We start from the raw sequence: 21,415 nt of genomic DNA, 5'->3' as shown, positions 1-21,415 counted from the left end.
TGCAGGCGAATTGTTGACACGTTCTTTTGTGCCACAAGATTGTCATACTAGTTTCAAGGCCATGTGGTGTAGTACGCTATATTGAAGCACGCCGTGAAGGGCACACATAATGCAAACAGTAACCTGGTGAACGATGCATCACTGTAACTGCCTATGTAAGGCTCTGATCTGGAGGATGTGAACACTCGGACAGCAAGACCGTCAATCAGCAAACCCCCATGCTCCATGTTGTTCCCCAGCCTTGTACGTAAAAAAAATCTTTATCGAGACCGCTCAGCTCAACTAAGGGACATGGCGTTCACTCCGATGCGCCTCTGTGACGCGGGGCTTGCAACGGTCAAGAACATCACCCACACAACCCATGATCAAAGGGCTCCAGAACGAGTCAACGAAAGCTTTCTTTATCTGCGGTGATGCCCTAATCCTGTTCCCTCCTATCTTTGTATATAACCGCACTAGGGTAATGAGAACAGTCAATTGGTTCTCGTCTATTGCGACCTCTTTCTTATCTATACTACCACCCCAGACGCCTAGAAGCGGATCAGGAACTTGGGGCGCTGTTGACCTCTACAGGTGGACCGCCGCTACATCACCTTTCTCGCCGATGGTGGCCGATCCTTAGACTGATAAAGTGCAACCTAACGACTGTCCACTTTGTCGATTCCTGCTCCTTCGTCTCAATCATCTAGGACGGCGCTGCTCAGCACCGAAACGTCGCTTTCAATTCACCTCGATCTTGACCCTTCCTTTGCTCGGCAAGGCACTTCAGATCTGCTGAGCTAGCTTTGTACTTCGAAAATTTGAACAACTCGGACTTCGACAACGACTTCATCATGGCTACTGCTGCGGAGGCTGATTTGGCCCGTATGGGCTACAAATCAGAATTGCCCAGAGGTCTAAGCATGATGAGTGTTCTAGGACTGTGGGTTACATCGTGGCTTCTAACCCTGAAAGATCACTGACGAAAACGAATCTAGGTCCTTTGCAATCATGGCTGTGCCATTCGGACTGAGTACAACTTTTTACATCACTCTCGCAGATGGTCAGAGTGTGACAATCTTGTGGGGATGGGTTCTAGTGTCTTTGATATCTCTGTCTATTGCAGCTTCATTGGCTGAGATCTGCGCTGTCTTTCCTACTGCTGGTGGTGTGTATTACTGGGCAGCTATGCTGAGTACCAAGAAATATGCTCGATTGAGTTCTTGGATCACTGGTTGGTAGGTCATACCGATCTTGCTTTAGATAGCGTGCAGCTGCTAACGACGATAGGCTCACACTTGTCGGCAACTGGACCGTCACAACATCGATCAATTTTTCGGGAGCCCAGCTGATCCTGAGTGCAATCAGCCTCTGGAACGAGGATTTTGTGCCTACGGCATGGCAAACAGTACTAATGTTCTGGTGTGTGATGCTAATATGCATGCTCATCAACATTTTTGGTGCCAAATACCTTGATCTCATCAACAAGGTTTGTATCTACTGGACTGCAGCCAGTGTGATTATCATCATGGTCGTTTTGCTTGCCATGGCAGACAACTACAGGAGTGGAGAATTTGTCTTTGCCCATTACGATGCAAGCGGTAGCGGTTGGCCCAGCGGCTGGGCTTTCTTTGTTGGTCTCCTGCAGGCTTCTTACACGTTGACTGGTTATGGCATGGTTGCCGCGATGTGTGAGGAAGTCCAGGTGAGCCAAATCGCGATACAAATCTGATTGACCCGGGCTAACACAATTTACTTAGAACCCTGCTCGCGAGGTGCCCAAGGCAATTGTTCTCTCTGTAGCTGCTGCGGGTGTGACTGGCGTCATATATCTGATCCCGATCCTGTTTGTTCTGCCAGATATTAAGATGCTCTTAGACGTCGCCAATGGCCAGCCGATTGGTCTTCTATTCAAGACTGTTACGGGCTCAGCAGCTGGTGGTTTTGGACTGCTATTCCTTCTTCTAGGCATTCTCTTCTTCGCCGGAACTGGTGCTCTGACAGCGGCAAGTCGTTGCACTTACGCTTTTGCTCGTGATGGTGCAATTCCTGGATCTCGCATCTGGTCTCGAGTCGACAAACGCTTCGATATTCCCCTGTGGGCGCTCGTGCTTTCAACAGTGGTTGATTGCTTGTTAGGTCTCATCTACTTCGGTAGCACTGCAGCATTCAATTCATTCACAGGTGTGGCCACGATCTGCCTCTCGACCTCATATGGTTTGCCGATCTTGGTCAGCGTACTTCGTGGACGCAAAATGGTCGCTCACTCCTCCTTCTCCTTGGGTCGTTTCGGCATGGCAATCAATGTGCTTACAATTTGCTGGATTGCCTTGGCTGTCGTCTTGTTTTCCATGCCGGTCACGCTTCCAGTTGACCCGAGTACGATGAATTACGCATCTGTCGTATTTGCAGGCTTTGCCGTCATCAGTATCGTATGGTACTTCATTCGCGGACGTAAGGCATTTACTGGTCCTCCAGTGCCTGCTGATGTGGATGTTAGCAGCGAAGTAGGCGTTGTCAAGGGCGAAGCCCTCGATCCGGAAGACTTGGAGAAGAGCACAAGCGCTGTGCACAAGAAGATGGCCGATGAGCCAACAACAACAACCATAATGTGATTGATGAGCTCTGTTCTTGTACATATAGCAAAATCTAGTGTTTTGAATATTCAAAGACAACTTAGCAGGATGCGGTTCCTGAAACTTCGACATCACTATCGCGTCTGTACACGTACGGACAGCATCGCTTTCCATGACTAACTGTGATGGCATGGTAGTATAGAGCTCCCGCAGCATCGCATGTTTGATGAGCGGCCGGTCCATATCTGAATCGAGCCAAACGAGCCTGCCGCTCCGAGGGCTTCCTCCACGGCATTGTTTCGGAGTCGTTGCAGAGCTTGGCTCCTGAGCCAAGGCTTTTGTGTCCCGCTTACAGGAGGACCGTCTGCTCTTTTACGCAACCACGCAGAGCCGCTTCAATTTGACTTTCAACAACCACGACTTTGCGACAACGATACCGACGCCACCTCTGTGAGAGCATCGGCAAGCGATCGGGCGACTGTGCTTGTGCAGCCGCCAGAGACCGCTAAAGGCGCTTTGACTTTAGGCGACGCGTCCTTTTTACTGTACCAAGTTTTGTTCAGGCAAGAAGGCACGCGAGCAATCACCACGAGAGCGGGTGGCTTGTAGTGTTTGCCGTGTCAATCAATTTACATCCGATATGATAAGAGTTGTAGCAGATTCGTATTCTCAAGCTACTACGGTCAGGTATGCCCAAATCATTGTCCTGACACTGACTCAGGTTGGTCCATGACGAGCCGGTTCGGCAGCAACAACATTAACACCAAGAATTTTTTCAAATCGTGCTTTCTGCGCCTAGTATCGATTTCTTGACTAACTTACAACCGATTTCATCCGGCACTCTACAATATCAACAGAAGCCACACATCATAGCACAGTGCTTGGCACCTTCTGGAAAACAGGAAGATGAGACGGCCCCACGGGCTAGAGACTCTAACAAGGCCTAGTAGTGTAAGCGCGGACCTCAGGACATGACAAGGGTATAGGACGATGTCTGGTATATGATGTAGGTGTCCCCGGTGCTGGAAGAATGTTTTCTGTCTGTATCGAACAGGGAGGCTTTTCTCCAAATTGCTTCACATCCGCGTTTCCTTCTCTATCTATTTCCATTCGTTTGTTACTGAATCAATATGTCTACTCTATTGACATTGGCGCTTGCGGCGCTGCCAATGAGTCGTCTTGCATTGGCCGATCAATCTCCTTACACTGGCTCTGAGTTCCAAGCCAAGGCATATGGTCTTTACCCAACTCAATCGTTCGAGTCTTCGAGCCTCGAAGTTCCTGTCTTCCAGGTAAACAAGGCTGCAGGAGACAACGTCGACAGCGCCGACCGTGTCTTTATCTCCCCCAGAGGTACTGCCGTGGAACAAATTGCTCCTATGATCTTCAACTCGGACGATCTTACTCTTGTATGGAGCGACCCCAGCTACAAGACGACGTTCGGTGTCAGAGTACAAGAATACAACAACTCAGACTACATCACCTTCTGGCGTGGAGCTATCAAGAGTTCCGGTTATGGAAGTGGTAGCTATATCATGCTGGACCACAATTACAATGTTGCCTACAACCTTACAACAAGGAACTTGACTGTTGGTGGAGACATCCACGAGATCGAACTGACCGATAAAGGTACGGCACTCATGACTGCCTACGAACCCATGCAGTACAATCTCACAGCTTATGATATCGAAAACGGCTGGCTTGCCGACTCTCTGTTCGAGGAGGTTGACGTCGCTACCAACAAGCTCATTTTCACTTGGCGCGCGTCCGATCACGTCTCACTGAACGCATCGTATGCCGATCCTGGTGCCACTGGTACTTCTCAAGACAGCCCTTGGGACTTCTTCCACATCAACTCGATCGAGAAGGATGATTCTGGTAACTACCTCGTCTCTGCCAGACATACACACAGTCTCTACTATATCAATGGAACTAATGGCGATGTCATCTGGACCTTGGGCGGCAAGAACAATGACTTTGAAGATAAGAGCGATGGCAACGCGACAAATTTCGCCTGGCAACACGACGCCCGCTGGCATTCCGAGGATTTGACTGAACTGACTCTCTTCGATAACGGAGCGGCGGATTGGGTCAGGACTGAGAACTACACCCGTGGTCTCTGGCTGACCCTCAACTACGACGACATGTCTGTCTCTCTCAAGCAAGACTACATCAGTCCCGAACGCATCTCGTCCATTTCCCAGGGAAGCGTCCAGCTGCTTTCGAACGGCAACATCTTTATGGGCTATGGCAGCAACGGCGCCTTTATCGAATACACCAATGAAGGAGAGGCTATCTGGGACGTTCAATTCGGCATCATTGGCAACTCGAGTGTGCAGAGCTACCGTGCCTACAAGCAGAACTGGCAAGGCTTCCCTGGCTGGAACCCTAGCATCGCTGCCACAGGAAACGGTACCGACAACACTACTGTTTACATGTCCTGGAACGGCGCCACTGAAATTAAGCAATGGGCACTTCTTGCCTCGAACTCGTCTTCTTCTCTCGCTACGGCGAATGAGCTGTGGAAGAACGTTACAAAGTCTGGTTTCGAAACAAATGTCACCGTAGGCACCAATGCTCGCTACATTCGTGCTGCTGCTTTGAATGCCGATGGTGAAGTCCTTGGTGCCACTGACATCGTCGACGTCAATGATGGTACTCTTGCTGCTGCGAATACCAAGGTCGACATCGGTACTGGCGATGCAAACACCACTGTCTCCAGCTCATCTTCCGACTCGGACTCTGCTTCTGGATCTAGCGGTAATGCTACCACGTCCAAGTCTGGCAAGGATAGTGCTGCTAGCTTTACTAATGCTTCTTCGTCGCTTGCTCTGGGAGTAGCGATGGTTGTTCTGTTTACCTTCGGTTTGTAAAAATAATAATGTGATAGATAACTATGACGTACTCGAATATTAATTATTTTCTCTTTCTGTCAAGAACATTGTTTGTGACTAGGCTTCTTTCTGTGCAAGGGACTTTCGGAAGATGGTATAAGCAAGTCATGCTGGCGATATGGAAATGGTTTTGATTCAACGACCGTTTCTGTTCTACCTACTGCTTGTGCTGAGAAGCTCGACTTGTTTTGTTGTTATTGTATGTGTGCTTCTCTGCCTCTTGTCTTTCAATAATCAGGTCGAACGATCTGTAAGCTACCCTTCTGTGCCTTGCGTCTATGTTGTGCCTTCTATTAGACTAATGGTTCTGGTTCCTTTCTCTCATATATCAGGCCTGGTGCAATCAGCGTCGTGCATTTGTCCAACCGTCAAGTACCAGAGGAGATATCAGAGACATCAGAGGACGTATCAGAAGACATATCAAAAGATGAGTCTGTGTCACTTTCTTCCTCGCGCGCCGCTTGACATGCGTTCTTTTCCTCTTCATCTTTGTGTTCGTGATAGAAACAAAGGTTGTGATCGTACGGCGCTTGATCTTCCTCCTTATGCACGTCATCGATGTCCTCAGATGTGAGTTTGTTGGCGTCGAGAGCTCTTTCGTAGCAGGAGTCGCATTGCCTAAATGGCAGCCTTCTTCCCATCCGTATCATCACGGCGGCGAGGAACTCTGCGGGCAGATACTTCAACTTGCTGTTTTTTGGAGATCTTGAAAACGACTTTTCGTAGGCGAATATGTGGACAAGGAGTTGACGCAACGGAGATTTTTTGGGCGTGTTCGCGTAGGCGTAAATTACAACTGTGCCAAAGGGTACCTTTCTTGTCTGATTGATCTTTTTGACGATAGTATCAAGGATAGAGCGTTTGAGCCTTGGAGCATCCAAACGATCGCCCAGTATGAACAAGCCTGTAAGGATCAAGTAAGACCAAGTTCTCGAGTCTTCTTCCTGGAAGTCGGCAAGCTCATCTTTCTTATCTCCGTCATCTTTCTCGTCTTCTTCCTCATCTTCATCCTCTTCGCATGGATACTCTTTGTTCAATGCAGCGTTCAGCTCTGAGAATTCAACACGCGAAGAAGTGCTTGGATCCGAAGACTCATAAGTGAGTCTACCAGAATACAACCAAGCGACAAATATCTTGAAGAGGAGAGGATGAATGTCTTCGAGTTCAACAACGCGTGTTTGAGCTTCCACGAATTGTCCAGAAAGAGCTTTGTCGAAGTACGTTGAGTTGGAGCAGAGTATCTTCTTGTGTATGCAGAATTCTTGTCGGCCAGAGCCCACACGCACAGTGACCATTGGCGAGTAGAGCAGACTAAGGTGCATCTGTTAGTCAAAGCATACAAATGTTTTGCGTCTGAGCACGCACCTAACGGAGCTCAGCGAGACACCTTTAGTGCCTTTTGATGGAGCCATGGCGACCGGTAGGAATGTTGTAAGTGATAACTGGTTGGACTAATGTGTTGAGCAATAATGCTGTGTGATTGGCAAGGTAGTTTGTCAGTGAACGGGAGAAGGTCATATAAAGGTCTGCGGGACAACGCGTTTGCAGCTGTGACAGCTCACAAAGAGCGAAGCGATAGTGCTAAGGCGAGAAGTGTGCATAGCATCAGTGAAATCGTCATCACAAGCAAAATCTCGTAGAAACAATAAAAGGTGGTAGCCTGTTGAGTGAGTGCCTACTAATAGTAGGCTACCATGAGTGAAGTATAGACGAGCAGCGAGTTCGCATCGCTGCTCATACCGAAGGTTCTCACGACGATTGTTGAGTCTTTGACTACGATGTTTGATTTGGCATTCAATCACACTGTACAATCCTCTTTTTCGCAGACAATAAATCCTTGAAATGCTAGACTCTTAGCATAATGGCTGAAAGACTGGTCGATGGATTGTCTCGGGTGGTCAGGGCGCCGCCAACGTCCTGGGGTTTTCGAAAAGCTTGCTCACCTCGGCGGACCATCCTCAAAACTTTATTGATAGGGTGCAGGTGAATACCTTACTGTCAGACAATTCGTGATAGACGTTCCGCGATCATCAGGAGAGTAAGAAGATCCTCACGTGGAAGACAGCGGGAGAAGATGAAGCAAAAGCCAGCCCCGCTGTCCAAGTTTCGGCTTGCCAGTGACGTTCCCCCTGCAGAGTGACGCAAGAATGCTTCACAATACATACCATCCCTGCTCTGTACAGTAACACGATCGATCCCCAGCCATTCTTTTCAAGACATGTCTGCCGTGCCTGCGCCTCATTCTTTCCCTCGAGGACCTTGGTCAAGCCACAAGTTATTCCCTGCTTAGATAAATATCCCTGTTCCCTCGTTCTTCTCTACTTCTCTGAAGTCTTTTGAGTCCTTTGACATTCGTATCCGATTACTCTTCTATCTTGAGAAAATAACATCATACCATCAAAATGGCAGAACATCAGGACAAGCCTCTTCACGAGTACGTCTCACGCGGCTCAAGTCTGGTTCCGCAAGAAAGCCAAAAATGCTAACAGCAGTCATCTAGGCTGTTGTCTCGTGAGATGGTCGATCTCTACATTGGCCAGGAGAACACGAAATGGGTCTTGCACGAGAAGCTGCTTTGCTATCGCAGCAAGTTCTTCCGCAACATTTTCTACAGCAAGGAAAACAGAACTCGCCAAACTCAAAGTTCCTATGGACTTCCGGATGAAGAACCAGAGCCATTCCGTATGTTTGTCGGGTGGCTCTACAGCGGTGTGAGTCGTGTATCATTGACTCTGCCGCTGAAATACGCTAACGAGCGTAGCACACCCCCACTCCTGAATCAGAGAAGGACCTAACGCTTCTGCTGGATTTGTACTTGATGGTAAGTCTGCCTTGTTGATGTTAAGACCTGGCCAGAGCTAACAGCAACCATAGGCCGAGAAGTGGGAAATCCGTGATCTGACCCTCGAAGTCCTCAAGAGCGTTCGCAACTGGTACAAGGAGTCTGACACCTACCCTGCCCTCCGCCGCGTGCAGTACATCTACGCCAACACCGACCTCGAATCTCCTATGCGCCAGTTGCTCATCAGCAGTGTTGCCAGAAACCTCGTCACTAGCGAATCAGGCATGCCACCGCAATGGGACAAGGCTCTCAGAAAGAACGGCCAGCTTGCTGTCGACATCATCATTGCTATGCAGAAATGGAACCTTGAGAAGGAGAGCATCCCAGACGCCAGACAAGACCCGGTCAAGCCTATCCTGGAGGACTCTGAGCAGGCCAAAGCTCAAAAGAACGATGGCCAACAAGATGAGGACCAGAGCAGCGAGCAGAATGGTGAAGAGAACGACGACGAGAACGATGGTAGCGAGGCCGAAGAAGGTGCCGAGGATGATGAGCAAGATGATGGCGAAGACAACGAGGACGGTCAACAAGAGACCGAGGAGCCACAAGAGTGATCGGTTGAAGGAACCCCATGATACGAATCTCTTTTATAATTTTCGTTCTAGCAGTCAGCTTTTATGGATAATCAGGTAATTCATTTCACGAAATTCTCCCACCATTTTCCGAAAGCTTGTCTTCACGGAAGCGTTGCAAAAAACTGGCGGTATACGAGATGCTTCTCGCTAAGCTTGGTGAGCGTATGAAGCCGCTGTCAGGTGGCACCACCTCCAAGTCATATACAAAAGACCTTGAAGCACTTGCATAATCTGAGAATTACATTAACAGCCTACGTACCACGTTATCATTCTTTTTTGTTTGTGCAGTGTTAGTTCTTGGGCTCCATGAAGACATCTGCGTTGTCCCTTGCACCTTCCGAAGTGGCCTTGACGATCTCCCTTTCCATGGCGTCGAAACCCCTGAGTGCTTCACCGTACTTTTCGAACACGCCCTTGCGGTAGCCATCGGCGACCTTCTTGACAAAGGCGTCCTCGTTCCATCGCTCGCCGACAAGCTCTTCGAAGGTTTGCTTGCCACGACGCTCGCAGCCCCAGACGGCCTTGTAGGCACCTCCCAGAGCGCATGCGTTGCCACCAATGTCGAGCTTGTAAATGCCCTCGGCTCCTCCCAAGACGTCACCGATGATACGTGCAATAGCAGGGTTAGCAGAGCCACCGCCAACGAGGTACACACGACGAGGCTGGGGAGGTAGCTTTTCACCGTTAATCTCGTGGCCAGATACCAGGGCTGCAGAACGCAGACGCAGCGAGAGCATTTGCGACTCGACGATGCCGCGAGCATCAGCATCTACGCTTTGCTCTGCGGAAATCTTGTTCAGCTTGTTGGAGGATGGGTCGTACTCGTAGCGCCATTGGCCGGCGGGGACGTTGGGTACAATCTCAGGACGAGGGAAGTAGAGACCCATGCGCATGGGCTCGGAGGGAGACTTTTGGTTCATGGGAGGAGTGGCAAGGGCAACTTCGTTGAATTTGTCCCATGAGCGGTCGGTCTTATTACCGTTGATTGCGTCGCGGACATGCTCACGCGCGAGGCCACCGTTCTTGTAGCAGAGCATGAACATATATAAGCCGGCGGTTGTAGGGTCGTTCATGAAGTGGTATGCAGGATCGGGCTTGTACTGCGGTGTGCTCATGAGGAAAGTTGTTGATGTGCCCAGCGAGACCATGGCATCCGAAGCCTGGAGAGGAAGAGCGAGGATAGTTGCAGGGTTATCTCCTGTCATTGGGATGATGTTGCAGTCCTGAGCAAATCCATAGCGCTGTACGAAGTACTTGCTGATTTGACCGAAACTAGCACCACCATCTTCAGGAACATGGCCGAGCTTCTGTTTGAGCTCAGCAACGCCCTCTGTGCTGCCTGCTGCCAGAGCCAGCAACTTCTCGTTCCACTTGCCCTCCTTGATATGCCACAAGTTCATACCAGTAACATCGCTGATGTCGATAGGCGCAAACTTGCCAAGGAATACCGATGCGAGGAACGACGAAACGAGCGAAATGCGAGATGTCTCCTTGTAGTGCTCCGGGTACTTGGACTTGAATCGCATGATTTGAGGTCCACTGAAACGATGGTGGGCTTTGCTGCCAGTCACGTCGGCCAAAGTTTCCGGGCTTCCGAGCTCAGCATCAAACAGATCGCATTGCTTCTGGGTTGAGTGGTCCTGCCAATTGGGGCTGTCTGGGTGACTGAAAGCGCCCTTACGCTCATCCTTGTGTGCACTGGGCTCCAGTTGTTCGACTAGTGACTTGTTTGCGTCCAGGCTTGAAAGTAAGCTCTCGGCTTGTTGACTCCAGAAAACAGTTCCGTGCTGCATGCCCGCTCCAGACACACCTTTCACTCGCGAGAAGTCAAGACCATCTTCTCTTAGTCTTGATAGCACCAAATCTACAGCCTCAAGCCACATGCCCACGGGCGCATAAATCTCGCCTTCTGAAGGGTTTGTCAAAACACCCTTCTCGATACCGTACTTCTCGCCAAAGTCAGCATCAAAGTCGACCTTGGCTTCATGCTTGTGCTTCAGCTGTGAATCCACGACAACACCTGTAGGTCTCAGAGTCAATTGAAACGTCACAATTACTTAGGAAGCGGTGTCTCCGAACCTTTGAGCTGTTGTGTGGAAAGGTCGAAGCCCTGGCATTAGAAGTCAGCAAACAGTTGCGCTTTCTCTTCATTGAAGCTCGTACCATGTACAAAGGTCCTGTTCCTGCCATGATGTGTGTTTGAGAGAATGATTGAATGGAAACTCTTGTTCTCGCCGCCGACCGATTCTTCTTATTTCAATGATCCACAAAAGATAAGTCAGCAAGGGCAAATGACTTAACCAGGGCCATCCGGTGGTCTTCCGGGGCGGGTAAATGTGATGGATAAATTCAGCTCCCCTATACAAACAACACCACTTTAGCCCCTATGGTAATTATTGAATCTGCCTTTCAACCTCGTCCTCTTGTGTCTCTTTCTCACGCCTGAATCTATACCGACTCACAATGTCTTCTTCTGTTCTGCTCGTTGAGCATAACAATCTACCAAAATGTTGAATAACTATGACGTAGTGCTGCTCGGATCGTCGCAACCCTTTTTTGACCAAGACTCCAAAGAGAGACACCGTCACTGTGAGAAAGGCACCGACGAGAAACCATTAGCAAACTGCAAACGTTCAAGTTTCGCAGGTCTCAAGCAAGTGTTGTGTCTTCTTTCAGCGGAAGGTGGTCGCTCAGACCAGATCCTTCCCGATACGACCACCGTGAATCTTCCTGCGTTTGCCATCTTGGTTGCAGGTATTGTCTGGCAAGAGCTATAAGTACATGTGCAGCGTGCCTTCTCATTTCCTTCTTACATCCGCTTTAGAGAATCTGGAAGTCAACCCTCCAAATCTCTCTCATCCTCTTTCCCGCTCCTTCATCCATCAATCATCTACCTTGAGCCATCTCTCAGTTGCCCAAGATGGCTTCTAGAGTGCTGCGCGATGTCACCAACTACAAGCGTTCTCAACTGGCCGATCGGCGACAGGCTTTCGAAGAACGCAAGGCTGAGCTCCTCGCTCAAACTCAAAAGAGCAGTGATCCCATCCAAACGCTCCTTGACGGCCTAAAAAAGCTCGGTCTCAAGTCAACAACTGCCCAGGCTTCGAACGGTGGATTCTCATTGTCCAACACCAGTCAGATGCTGATCCAGTCCACCTTTGATGCTTCCATTCCATCGGCTCTTCCTTCAGCTTGGCAGGCCGATCTTGAACGTCTCCTTACCATCCAGTCTAACAAATTCGAGTACACGGACTTGTTCTCACGCCTTGCTACCGAATGGGTCGATAAGCCAAACGATGCCAACCTTCTTCTTGGTTCGCCTTTTGGAGGTGACAGCACTGCAGAGTCTTCGGATACCGAGAGCTTCGAGTCGGTCCAGGTTGGTCGTGAGGAGATGTATCGCCAGCGTCAGGAGTGGGACTCTTTCGTCTTCACCGAGCGTCAAACAGACACAGATGCCATTGAGGCTTACCTCTCCGACCTCTTCATTGAGCCTCAGCAGAAAAAGAAAGTCCACAAAACTGCTTTCGATCATCTTCATATTGCCTTCAACAAGTGGACTGTCACAACCAACACTTGCTCCAGTGAGGATGTTGAGCAAGCTATCAAGGCTGTCCTCAGTGCCGATCTGCTCAGCGGTCGCAAGAGAGATGAATTGATCGCACTCAGCAACGCTGGCAAGGGTGTGCTCACAGAGGTCGCCGATGTCATCAACATGGAGATTGCAAACCTGGGTGATTGGTCCTGGAAGCCTTCACCAACTCCCACTCAGATGAGAAAGCAGATCAATGGAAAGTACAGAGTTTACATGAACCCTGAGATCCACCAAGCTCTTCTCTTGCAGTACATCGGCACTCGATTTGCAGTGTCTTCGAAGGCTATCTTCAAAGCTTTCATTCGCTCCAAAGCATGGCCAAAGTCTGCTCACAGTGCAATGTCCTCCAAGGACCATGCCCGTTTCGCCTTCTATCTTGGAGGCGAGAACAAGGTCAACCACCAGAACTCGGTTCTCCAGGCCCGTCGCGACCAGTTCCAGAACGATTTCTTTTTGACACAGCTTCCCGATAAGATCGAGGAAGTCAGTCGTGACTACAACGCTTCCGACGACTCGGACGATGGAGACTCTGACAAGAAGTCGCCTCTCGAGATCAAGCAGACCCTTCTCAGATTGGCTACGACCGAGCTTATGGTTCAGCGCAAGGTCTATGGAAGCTTCACCCTCTGTCAAACCGACTTCAAGTGGTTCGGTCCCAGTCTTCCTCACAGCACCATCTTCACTGTCCTGAGCTTTTTGGGTATTGAGGACTCCTACATTGAATTCTTCAAGAAGTATCTCTCCATGTCACTTATCTTCCCCCAGGACGGCCCCAACTCGGAGCCTCGTACACGTGTTTGTGGTGTTCCTATCAGTCAAACACTCAGCGATGTGTTCGGCGAGATAATACTCGCCTGCCTCGATTTTGCCGTCAGCAAGGCAACCAAGGGTCGTTGTCAGCTCTACCGCTTCCATGATGACGTCTGGTTCTGGGGTCAGAAGGGAGACTGCGAGGTCGCCTGGGAAGCTATCAAGAAGTTCACAAAAGTCATGGGTCTAGCATTGAATGAGGAGAAGACTGGAACTGTTCATGTGAGCGACAAGGGTGAAAAGCCTTCGAGCTCCCTTCCCAAAGGGCCTGTAAGATGGGGCTTCCTGGTCTTGGATCCTGTCAAGGGACGCTGGGTCGTTGACATGGCCAACGTTGATCAGCACATCGCTGAGATGCGCCTCCAATTTGCGCAGTGTCGCTCGGTCTTCTCTTATGTTCAGGCCTGGAACAGCTACATGGGCCGATTCTTGGGAAACAACTTTGGACATCCTGCCAACTGCCTTGGCATCGAGCATCTCGACATGGTATTCTCCACCTTCAAGTACATCCAGAAAAAGCTCTTCGAGGACGACGACAACACTACTGGCTGCGAGGATGTCACCTCTTACCTCAAGTCCGTCATTGAAGAGCGTTTCGGGACCAAGCACATTGCCAATGTCTTCCTGTATTGGCCTGTTGAGCTCGGCGGTCTTGAGCTGCGCAACCCTTTCATACCACTCATGACTGCTCGTGAGAACTCTGAAACTCAACCCAATGACATTCTCGAAATTGCTTGGGAGCAGGACGAGGAGGAGTATGACGACTACAAGCGAGCGTTCGAGAAGAACAGATCCAAGCACTTTGTTGAGGTGCCCCATGGATGTGACGCAGAGAAGTTCTTCTCTTTCGAAGAATTTGTTCGCTTTCGCGAGGAGACTTCTCCGTATCTCAAAGCTGCTTACGACCGCCTTCTGGATTCGCCCACAATCGAGAGTCTGGTGTACACTCGCTTCATCGAGTATGCATTGAACACTCTCCCACTCGAGTTCCGCACATCTAAGCACATCAAACCCCACTTCACTGCCATGGACGTCTACTGGCGCTGGACCCTTCATCTCTATGCGGCCGAAGCCATGGAGAGGTTCGGTGGATTGGGTCTGGGTGAGAAGGAAATGTTGCCAGTCGAGCTGGTTAACCTTCTCAGAAGCGAGAGAGTGCGTTGGCAGGGATGAAAGATCATGATTGGAGCGTATTGAAGGAAGGGTGCATGAGCGGACAGCATCGTGTCAAATGCGCTCAGTGTCACAACGAGCAACGAATAACGACAGCATGAATAACGAAAGTATCGATTGACGAAAGCATCAGTAGCATTATTAGATAACAGCTTCCAGAAGCATCAATGAGAAAGTCTATAATTACGATTTGTCTATCAATTCAGTTCCTCGTGAAGTTCTTCTGATCCCAGAGAAGCTGATTAGGAATGTCTAAAAGACAGCCTTCTCGTCCGATAAAAGATTCTTCCTGATCTGCGCAATCTGTTCATCATTCAAGCCCACCACATCCTTGACATAGCCCTCTGCACTACCATAAACACGCTGAATCATGTCAATGGTGGCCATCATCTTGTCTGGTTGAGCAGAGATCATCTCCTTGATTCCCTCGGCGCTACCCTTTAGAGCAGGATTCTTGAGCAAGCGTTCGGTGAACAAAGGCACCATGTGCTGTAGTCCAGTATCGGTAAGGGAGTATTCTTTAGCAACTGTGTCGGAGGGCACATAGCAGAGGAGATACAAGAGAGCGACTATAATGCCTGTGCGGTCTTTTCCTGCCGTGCAGTGGATTATACACGGAGAAGGGTTTGGTTGAGCCAGATGCGTGAGGATGGTTTTGTATGCGGTTTTGCCGTGTGTCATGATGTCTGAGTATGCTTTTACGAAACCCTGTTGTGGCTCTTTGGTTAGTCTGCATTCCTACAAGCGAGAGACACAGAGGGGAGGTGCATACCTCACTGCCGCTCGCATAGTACTGGAACCTGATGGCTACTTGCTCAGGCCCGTAGTCAGTATCCTTGAACACCGGACACCATATCCTCTCAATCTCATCTGCGCCCACAGGAGTTTCATCTCCTTCAGCTCTTGTGGTGAACACCTGTTTCTCTACTGCAACACCAGCCCATTCGGGCCCTTGCTTGGAGATCTCGGGGACACTGCGCAAGTCAAAGACCTTCTTCACTCCCAGCTCTTTGAGTTTCGCGAGGCCATCGGGTTGGACTTTGGTGGGGTCGGCGCATCGGTAGACGAGACCTGAGCGGATGGATTGTTGCTGTTCCGAGGATGTGCTGTAGCCGCCAATGTCGCGGAAGTTGGCGATGCCTGTTACGTTTACGAATGGGGGAGGCAGCTCGGGTGCCTTGTCGACTAGTTCGGCCATGACTGATTTTGTGTGCGTAAATGTGATTTGGCTAACACGAAAGATGTGGCATCAGCGAACACCTGCGTGGTTTAAATGCCAAGATTCACATGCCTCCTCTGCTATCTAGCCGGATGACCGAGGTATCATTGAGAACAGACGATTGGATGAAGTGCTTTTGAAGGTAATATTACAGACTAAAGGTAGGCCTTCTTTGAATACAGCAATATCAGGGGGGAATACTTTGCGCAACCAACAGAGAAAGAACAACGAAACGAAAAGACGGACTCTTCCCGCGAGCCCTCAGGACAGAAGCCCATGTGGTAGACTGACACTTGACATGGTTTGCTTTTGTAAAACTTCTTAGGCGGCACCGGCCTCAGTCGACTCGGTGTCGTTGACGCTGAGCGCAGCGCTCTGCTCTCTGTGCATGCGTGCCTCGATCTCGCGCAGCTGGCTCTCTCTGGCCAACAACTCCTGTCGCTTCTCGTTGATCTCGCGCTGTACCTTGAGTTCGATCTCCTTGAGCTTCTCTTCTTCGCGGCGCAGCTGCTCCTCCTTAAGGCGGACTGATTGTGACGCCAGGTCTTCCGGAGCGAGTGAGTGATCGCTGCCAAGACCGTTAGTTTCTGCCCATAACAATGCTATATCCTGGGTTACGTACGCAGTGGCTCCGCCTTCGACGCTCTTACTAAGCTTCTCTGTGCGGTAGTTCTCGTAGAGGAAGTCGTGTGTAATCTCTTTCAGGTCGGCCAAATGGCTGTGAAGCAGGGCACTCCTAATGGCCAGGAAATCGCTGTGGCGCGGGTTGTCCACCTCGACCAGTCCCCAGGGGTATTGACGAGCTCTGACAACACGACCTCCGATCTCAACAGTGTCCTCTGATCCGACGATAGCGAATGGCATGAGTCCACGGAGTTCGGCGTTCTCCTCGACAGTGTCTTCGTCATCCTCCTCAATGTCATAGGGGAAGTTGTAGACGGGGATGCGGTAGTGTTCAATGTCCTCCATGACAAGTTTCTTGGTCTCTGCAAGCTCGGCGGGGGTCAGGGAATCGGCCTTTCCGATGACAGGGATGACGTTGACGCGAGGTGAAAGGCGCTTCATGAGTTCGATGTCGAGTTCACGGAGACTGGTAGGAAGAGGTCAGAAGTGATCGGACAAGCGGGTAGTAGGAGAGATGTGCATACCCGTGACCGGTGGGTGTGATGAAGTAAAGCAGAACGTGGACACGGTTATCGCGGAATCTGGGGTTACGCTTGATACGGGACTCCTCTGCGAGAATGTCGTCGTACTGGCGCTCGAGGTAGCCGACGATTTCGCCAAAGCTGGGTATGCGTGTCAGCTGAAGCCATTGATTTTGTTGCAGGCGAATAATAAGCACCTTGATTCATTGTCAATCTGGTCACCGAATCCAGGGGTGTCGACGACGGTCAGCGAGATACGAGTACCCTCCTCATCAAGTTCGAGCTCTGCAGACAATTGTGAGCATCAGGGTAGTGGCGACAAGGTAGGTGTTGATATCGTACCGACGGTGACGGGCTTTATTTGGACACCGCCTTCGATGTGTGCATTGGCAGGGTCATCATGTTCGACACCAGAGAGGACACTCTTGCCGCAGAGTGTGTTGACGAAGGTGGTACGGCCTGAGGCGCGATTGATTAGTTGACGGAGATGGACGTTGGAGGGTCTTGATTCGGCTCACCAGTTCCAGATGCACCGCAGACCATGATGCAGAACTGGATACCCTTCTTGACATTCTTCTTGCGCCTGATCTGTGGCTGTGTCAGTAGGCGCCATTAGACACGCGAGAGACAGCGACGTCGAGCTGGGAGCGCACGCACATAGGAAGACATGCTGTGCTGAGGTTGTGGGACTCGAATCGAGTGGTTGGCGACAAAGAAATCCAATGAACGAGTGTGGTGAAGGCGACGTATTCAGATGCGGGAAGCAATTGCTGTCTGCAGTGGTTGCTTCTTGTCACGGTATGGGGGAGGTGTAGCCAGCAAAGGGGGATCCGAGACCCTTGCTCCTTCCGCACGGGCCAAACTTCCACTTCCACTCCCCAAAATCATGGGGGCATAGCATTCACATGGCAGTCGTGTTCCTGCATGACCTGTCTTCAACTGCCAAGCTACGACATGTGAGCATGTAGAAATGCACAATACTCTTCAGAAAAAGGCCAATATCCAGAGAGAGCCGCCAAACTCTCTTCTCTCCTTGGACAATCCCTCAATCTGAAAACATTGGTGCATTTCTACAGCTCCAGCATGACAGACTCTTACTCCCGGGAGCTCTAACCGTTTTTTCGGCCCTCTCTCGTCTGACCCGCTATCCTTCAGCATGCCTTGAATTCGTTCACGAAAGCATGCAGAGCCGAGGAGCTTCCAATGAGAGTCCGATAGGACTATCTATGTTGTAAATGATGCTTCAGTACAGCGTGTTTCGTCTGCTTGCGGTCGCGGAGCTCTAGCACTATCATACAAAACAACCGTCCAGCTTGTCTTCTCTATTGCTTCTTCTGCTTGTCTTGCTTCTCGTCTCGTCCTCGCTTCGAGTACAGGTCCTCGCTGTCGACGTTCAATAAGGCTTCTTGAAGCAGTGGGGAAGCTGCGACTTACGTCTTTTGACCTTTGGTAATTTGTTTGCCTTCCAACCTCTCGAGAGACTCTTCAATCAATCCAATGTGGCCTCTCAATGTTCCCTCGAGCTCGTCCATTCGTGCTTCGTGCTCTTCAAGGTTGTAAATGTGATGGCTTCGCAGATGATATGTAGCACCTCCAATCGCGAACAGGTTGGCTAGTCCCATCAGGAAGGTGGGGGAACGAAGAGACATGTTAGATAGTTTGCAATTGATTGGGAGATTGATTCGAGATGCGTAGGAGTATGATTATGGAAAGAACTGATAGAATTGATGTCTACAACTTGCACGTTACTGAAGAGACACCATCTTCCTGATGACGTCTTTCATCTCTCGAATCTTAGCATTGAGGACCTCATACTCTGATTTGTAGCTCTAGCACAGAGTGAGCAGCCTCGATTTTTCTTCAACATGTTTCTCGGGACGAACACAATTAGATTCAATCGGATCATAACACAGTCTCGTCGGTCTGGATATGTTCACCAGAACCCTTCAGCACGGCCAAGATTCATGACGGCATCGCGTCGCGTTCTCCTCTAAGAAAAAGGTCTACCATTGTTCGAACCATCCATTGAATCATATTGCGAGTCGCTGCTCTGAAATTGCCCATGCAACCGGCTTTGGTCTAGTCACACTCGAATTGTCAAGTCGCATCGGCTCCTTGTTTTTACTCTCGACACATCGCCACTTTACGCGTGACGCGAGTCGCTCATCCATGGACTGAAGAATAGTCCTCACAAGGCTGACATGTCTTCGCCAAATTTCCTTGAGTCGTCTCCAGTATCTCTGAGTTCACAGCGCCGCCGTAAATCTGCATTCACGTACCGACACTTGGCTCAACTCGCGTCCTCCTCTACATCATGTCCGCTGCGTGTCATCGCTCACATCGACCTCGATGCCTTTTACGCACAATGCGAAATGGTCCGCTTAGGTATCCCACCGGATAAACCACTCGCCGTTCAACAGTGGCAGGGACTCATCGCAATCAACTACCCGGCACGAGCCTTTGGGCTTAATCGACATGTCACCATCACCGAGGCAGTCAAGCAGTGCCCGGATCTGATCATGCAACACGTCGCTACTTGGAAAGAAGGAGATGAGAAGTGGGCATACCATGAAGACTCTTTCAAGAACATGGCGACACACAAGGTCAGCCTTGACCCATACAGACTCGAGAGCAGGAGGATTCTGGCTTTGATCAAGGGCCATCTGCCAGCCGCTCCTATTTCTAAGGTGGAGAAGGCCAGCATTGATGAGGTCTTTTTGGATTTGTCTACTCATGTTCACGGTATCATGCTCGAAAGATTCCCAGAACTGAAAGGTCCTGCACCATACGATGATCCCACAGAACAACTACCTCGACCTCCAACCACTGCGTTGGAGTGGCACACTGATGCGTTGATTGATTTGGACTCATCCGAGACTGAGGATGACGATCCAGACTGGGATGATGTTGCTATGGTCATCGCTTCTGAAATCATACGAGGTGTTCGAGCCAAAATCTTCGAAGATCTGAAGTACACATGTTCGGCCGGAGTTGCACGAAACAAGATGCTCGCGAAGCTCGGGTCCGCTCACAAAAAGCCGAACCAGCAAACCATCATCCGCAACCGGGCTGTAAACCACTTCTTGAGTGACTTCAAGTTCACCAAAATCAGGAATCTCGGTGGTAAACTTGGAGACGAGATTGTCGCAGCATTCAGCACAGACACAGTCAAAGAGTTGCTCGAAGTACCTATCGAACAGCTCAAGAAAAAGATAGGTGATGATACTGGTACATGGCTCTACAACATCATTCGTGGCGAAGACCACAGTGAAGTCAATCCTCGGACGCAAATCAAGTCGATGCTCAGTGCTAAGTCATTCCGACCTTCTATTAACACCTTAGACACAGCTGTGAGATGGATCCGCATTTTCGTTGCCGACATTTTCTCTCGACTAGTTGAAGAAGGCGTCTTGGAAAACAAAAGACGACCAAAGACTCTCAACCTGTACCATAGACAAGGGGCACAGACCAGGAGTAAGTCGGCTTCTATTCCGATGGGAAAGACAATGGATGAAACTCTGCTTTTCGACCTTGCCAAGGGACTGCTTGCTCAGGTCGTTGCCGAAGGCCGAGCATGGCCGTGTGCAAACCTCTCATTGAGTGTTAGTGGTTTTGAAGAAGGTGTGACCGGCAACAAAGGTATTGGCGGGTTTCTACTGAGAGGCGAGGAAGCAAAAGCAATATCAGCTGCCCTAAAAGAACCATCAGATCTACGCAATCCGGAGACTCCTCCTCCAAATAAGCGCAGAAGAGTTGAGGGAAGTGGCATACAGCGCTTTTTCGGAGCCAGACAAGAGAGTTCAGGCGGTCATTCCGAAAGAGATGAGCAAAATTTGCACATGGAAGATGATGCGACGGAGGCTCATAGTCCCTTCGAAGTACCTCCTTCTGCACAAGGAGCATCGGACGATATGTTTGAATCACATGCAGATAAGCAAAGCGGACGTCCAGATGATGACATTGACCGGTATACTTGCTCTCGATGTAACAGTATGTTACTCGTCACTGAACAAGGCGAACATGATGATTGGCATTTCGCAAAAGATCTGGCGGCTGACCTTGCAGCGGAGGAAAGGGCAAATGCAGCATCGCGGGAACAGAGTCGGCCTTCAAGTGCGAATACGAGTACTCAACCTAAGAACAGAGGGCGAGGGCGACCACCAAGCGTTCCGAAGGCAGAGAAAGGTCAAAAGAAGTTGAAGTTTGGTTAAGATCAAGCCCTATATTCTAGAAAATCAAGAACTCTCCCTGATCATCCTTTACTGTCCAACTTCCAACTTGCCGGCGCTTGACACGCCATCAAGCACGTTGCTGGACTCCGCACGAGTCGCCGAGTGAACTCCTGAAGAAGATCCATGGTGGAGCGGAAATGACACTACGTCACTCAGCCTCGTGCGCATGCAGGAGCACGTTTTAGCGAGCAACGATCAAGAGCCTCTTATCAATATCACGATCCTATTATTGTTCCTTTGTACTGCGGGACAGTCTGACCGTGAACATCCCGCTCACGAACTTGTTCTTTTCGACCCACTCACTGTTACAGGAGCGCCAGTCAGCGTAATGTCGGCAGACGCCAAAAACGTCTTGTGTCCCGACGTGTTGAGATT

General features: G+C 50.0%; 10 protein-coding genes across 10 annotated transcripts; 5 read left to right on the top strand and 5 right to left on the bottom strand.

The window, feature by feature from the left end:
* Positions 1 to 833: 833 nt before the first annotated feature.
* M437DRAFT_67866 (putative GABA permease) lies at positions 834 to 2,594 on the top strand (the record flags this gene model as incomplete). The annotated part of the gene is made up of 4 exons (XM_041025008.1): positions 834 to 922; positions 978 to 1,217; positions 1,270 to 1,684; positions 1,740 to 2,594. 4 exons carry the CDS (start codon positions 834 to 836, stop codon positions 2,592 to 2,594), a joined length of 1,599 nt encoding a protein of 532 aa, XP_040877713.1.
* Positions 2,595 to 3,724: 1,130 nt separating this feature from the next.
* M437DRAFT_53495 (uncharacterized protein) lies at positions 3,725 to 5,428 on the top strand (the record flags this gene model as incomplete). Its single annotated transcript, XM_041022534.1, has 1 exon — positions 3,725 to 5,428. The coding sequence occupies one exon, from the start codon at positions 3,725 to 3,727 to the stop codon at positions 5,426 to 5,428; it is 1,704 nt and encodes a 567-aa protein (XP_040877712.1).
* Positions 5,429 to 5,817: 389 nt separating this feature from the next.
* M437DRAFT_53902 (uncharacterized protein) lies at positions 5,818 to 6,744 on the bottom strand (the record flags this gene model as incomplete). Its single annotated transcript, XM_041022602.1, has 2 exons — positions 5,818 to 6,452; positions 6,516 to 6,744. The coding sequence occupies 2 exons, from the start codon at positions 6,742 to 6,744 to the stop codon at positions 5,818 to 5,820; spliced, it is 864 nt and encodes a 287-aa protein (XP_040877711.1).
* Positions 6,745 to 7,851: 1,107 nt separating this feature from the next.
* On the top strand, positions 7,852 to 8,845 carry M437DRAFT_67863 (uncharacterized protein; the record flags this gene model as incomplete). Its single annotated transcript, XM_041025007.1, has 4 exons — positions 7,852 to 7,883; positions 7,950 to 8,160; positions 8,211 to 8,270; positions 8,324 to 8,845. The coding sequence occupies 4 exons, from the start codon at positions 7,852 to 7,854 to the stop codon at positions 8,843 to 8,845; spliced, it is 825 nt and encodes a 274-aa protein (XP_040877710.1).
* A 311-nt stretch (positions 8,846 to 9,156) lies between these two features.
* M437DRAFT_77053 (putative D-Xylulose kinase) lies at positions 9,157 to 11,056 on the bottom strand (the record flags this gene model as incomplete). Its single annotated transcript, XM_041026735.1, has 3 exons — positions 9,157 to 10,886; positions 10,946 to 10,976; positions 11,030 to 11,056. 3 exons carry the CDS (start codon positions 11,054 to 11,056, stop codon positions 9,157 to 9,159), a joined length of 1,788 nt encoding a protein of 595 aa, XP_040877709.1.
* A 730-nt stretch (positions 11,057 to 11,786) lies between these two features.
* M437DRAFT_77052 (uncharacterized protein) lies at positions 11,787 to 14,444 on the top strand (the record flags this gene model as incomplete). The annotated part of the gene is made up of 1 exon (XM_041026734.1): positions 11,787 to 14,444. One exon carries the CDS (start codon positions 11,787 to 11,789, stop codon positions 14,442 to 14,444), a length of 2,658 nt encoding a protein of 885 aa, XP_040877708.1.
* A 252-nt stretch (positions 14,445 to 14,696) lies between these two features.
* Positions 14,697 to 15,642, bottom strand: M437DRAFT_53954 (tyrosine protein phosphatase 5; the record flags this gene model as incomplete). The annotated part of the gene is made up of 3 exons (XM_041022608.1): positions 14,697 to 15,161; positions 15,217 to 15,309; positions 15,379 to 15,642. 3 exons carry the CDS (start codon positions 15,640 to 15,642, stop codon positions 14,697 to 14,699), a joined length of 822 nt encoding a protein of 273 aa, XP_040877707.1.
* A 342-nt stretch (positions 15,643 to 15,984) lies between these two features.
* M437DRAFT_86399 (putative septin AspA) lies at positions 15,985 to 17,477 on the bottom strand (the record flags this gene model as incomplete). The annotated part of the gene is made up of 7 exons (XM_041028448.1): positions 15,985 to 16,231; positions 16,286 to 16,753; positions 16,812 to 16,949; positions 17,006 to 17,093; positions 17,151 to 17,267; positions 17,327 to 17,396; positions 17,466 to 17,477. The coding sequence occupies 7 exons, from the start codon at positions 17,475 to 17,477 to the stop codon at positions 15,985 to 15,987; spliced, it is 1,140 nt and encodes a 379-aa protein (XP_040877706.1).
* A 653-nt stretch (positions 17,478 to 18,130) lies between these two features.
* On the bottom strand, positions 18,131 to 18,457 carry M437DRAFT_77049 (uncharacterized protein; the record flags this gene model as incomplete). The annotated part of the gene is made up of 2 exons (XM_041026733.1): positions 18,131 to 18,191; positions 18,243 to 18,457. 2 exons carry the CDS (start codon positions 18,455 to 18,457, stop codon positions 18,131 to 18,133), a joined length of 276 nt encoding a protein of 91 aa, XP_040877705.1.
* Positions 18,458 to 19,009: 552 nt separating this feature from the next.
* M437DRAFT_67858 (DNA/RNA polymerase) lies at positions 19,010 to 21,019 on the top strand (the record flags this gene model as incomplete). Its single annotated transcript, XM_041025006.1, has 1 exon — positions 19,010 to 21,019. One exon carries the CDS (start codon positions 19,010 to 19,012, stop codon positions 21,017 to 21,019), a length of 2,010 nt encoding a protein of 669 aa, XP_040877704.1.
* Between the last annotated feature and the right edge of the window lie 396 nt (positions 21,020 to 21,415).

The sequence above is a fragment of the Aureobasidium melanogenum genome (genome assembly GCF_000721775.1).
Source record: "Aureobasidium melanogenum CBS 110374 unplaced genomic scaffold scaffold_18, whole genome shotgun sequence".
Classification (NCBI taxonomy): domain Eukaryota; kingdom Fungi; phylum Ascomycota; class Dothideomycetes; order Dothideales; family Saccotheciaceae; genus Aureobasidium; species Aureobasidium melanogenum.
Note: the sequence above shows the minus strand (reverse complement) of the source record. Positions and strands in the feature narration are given on the sequence as shown.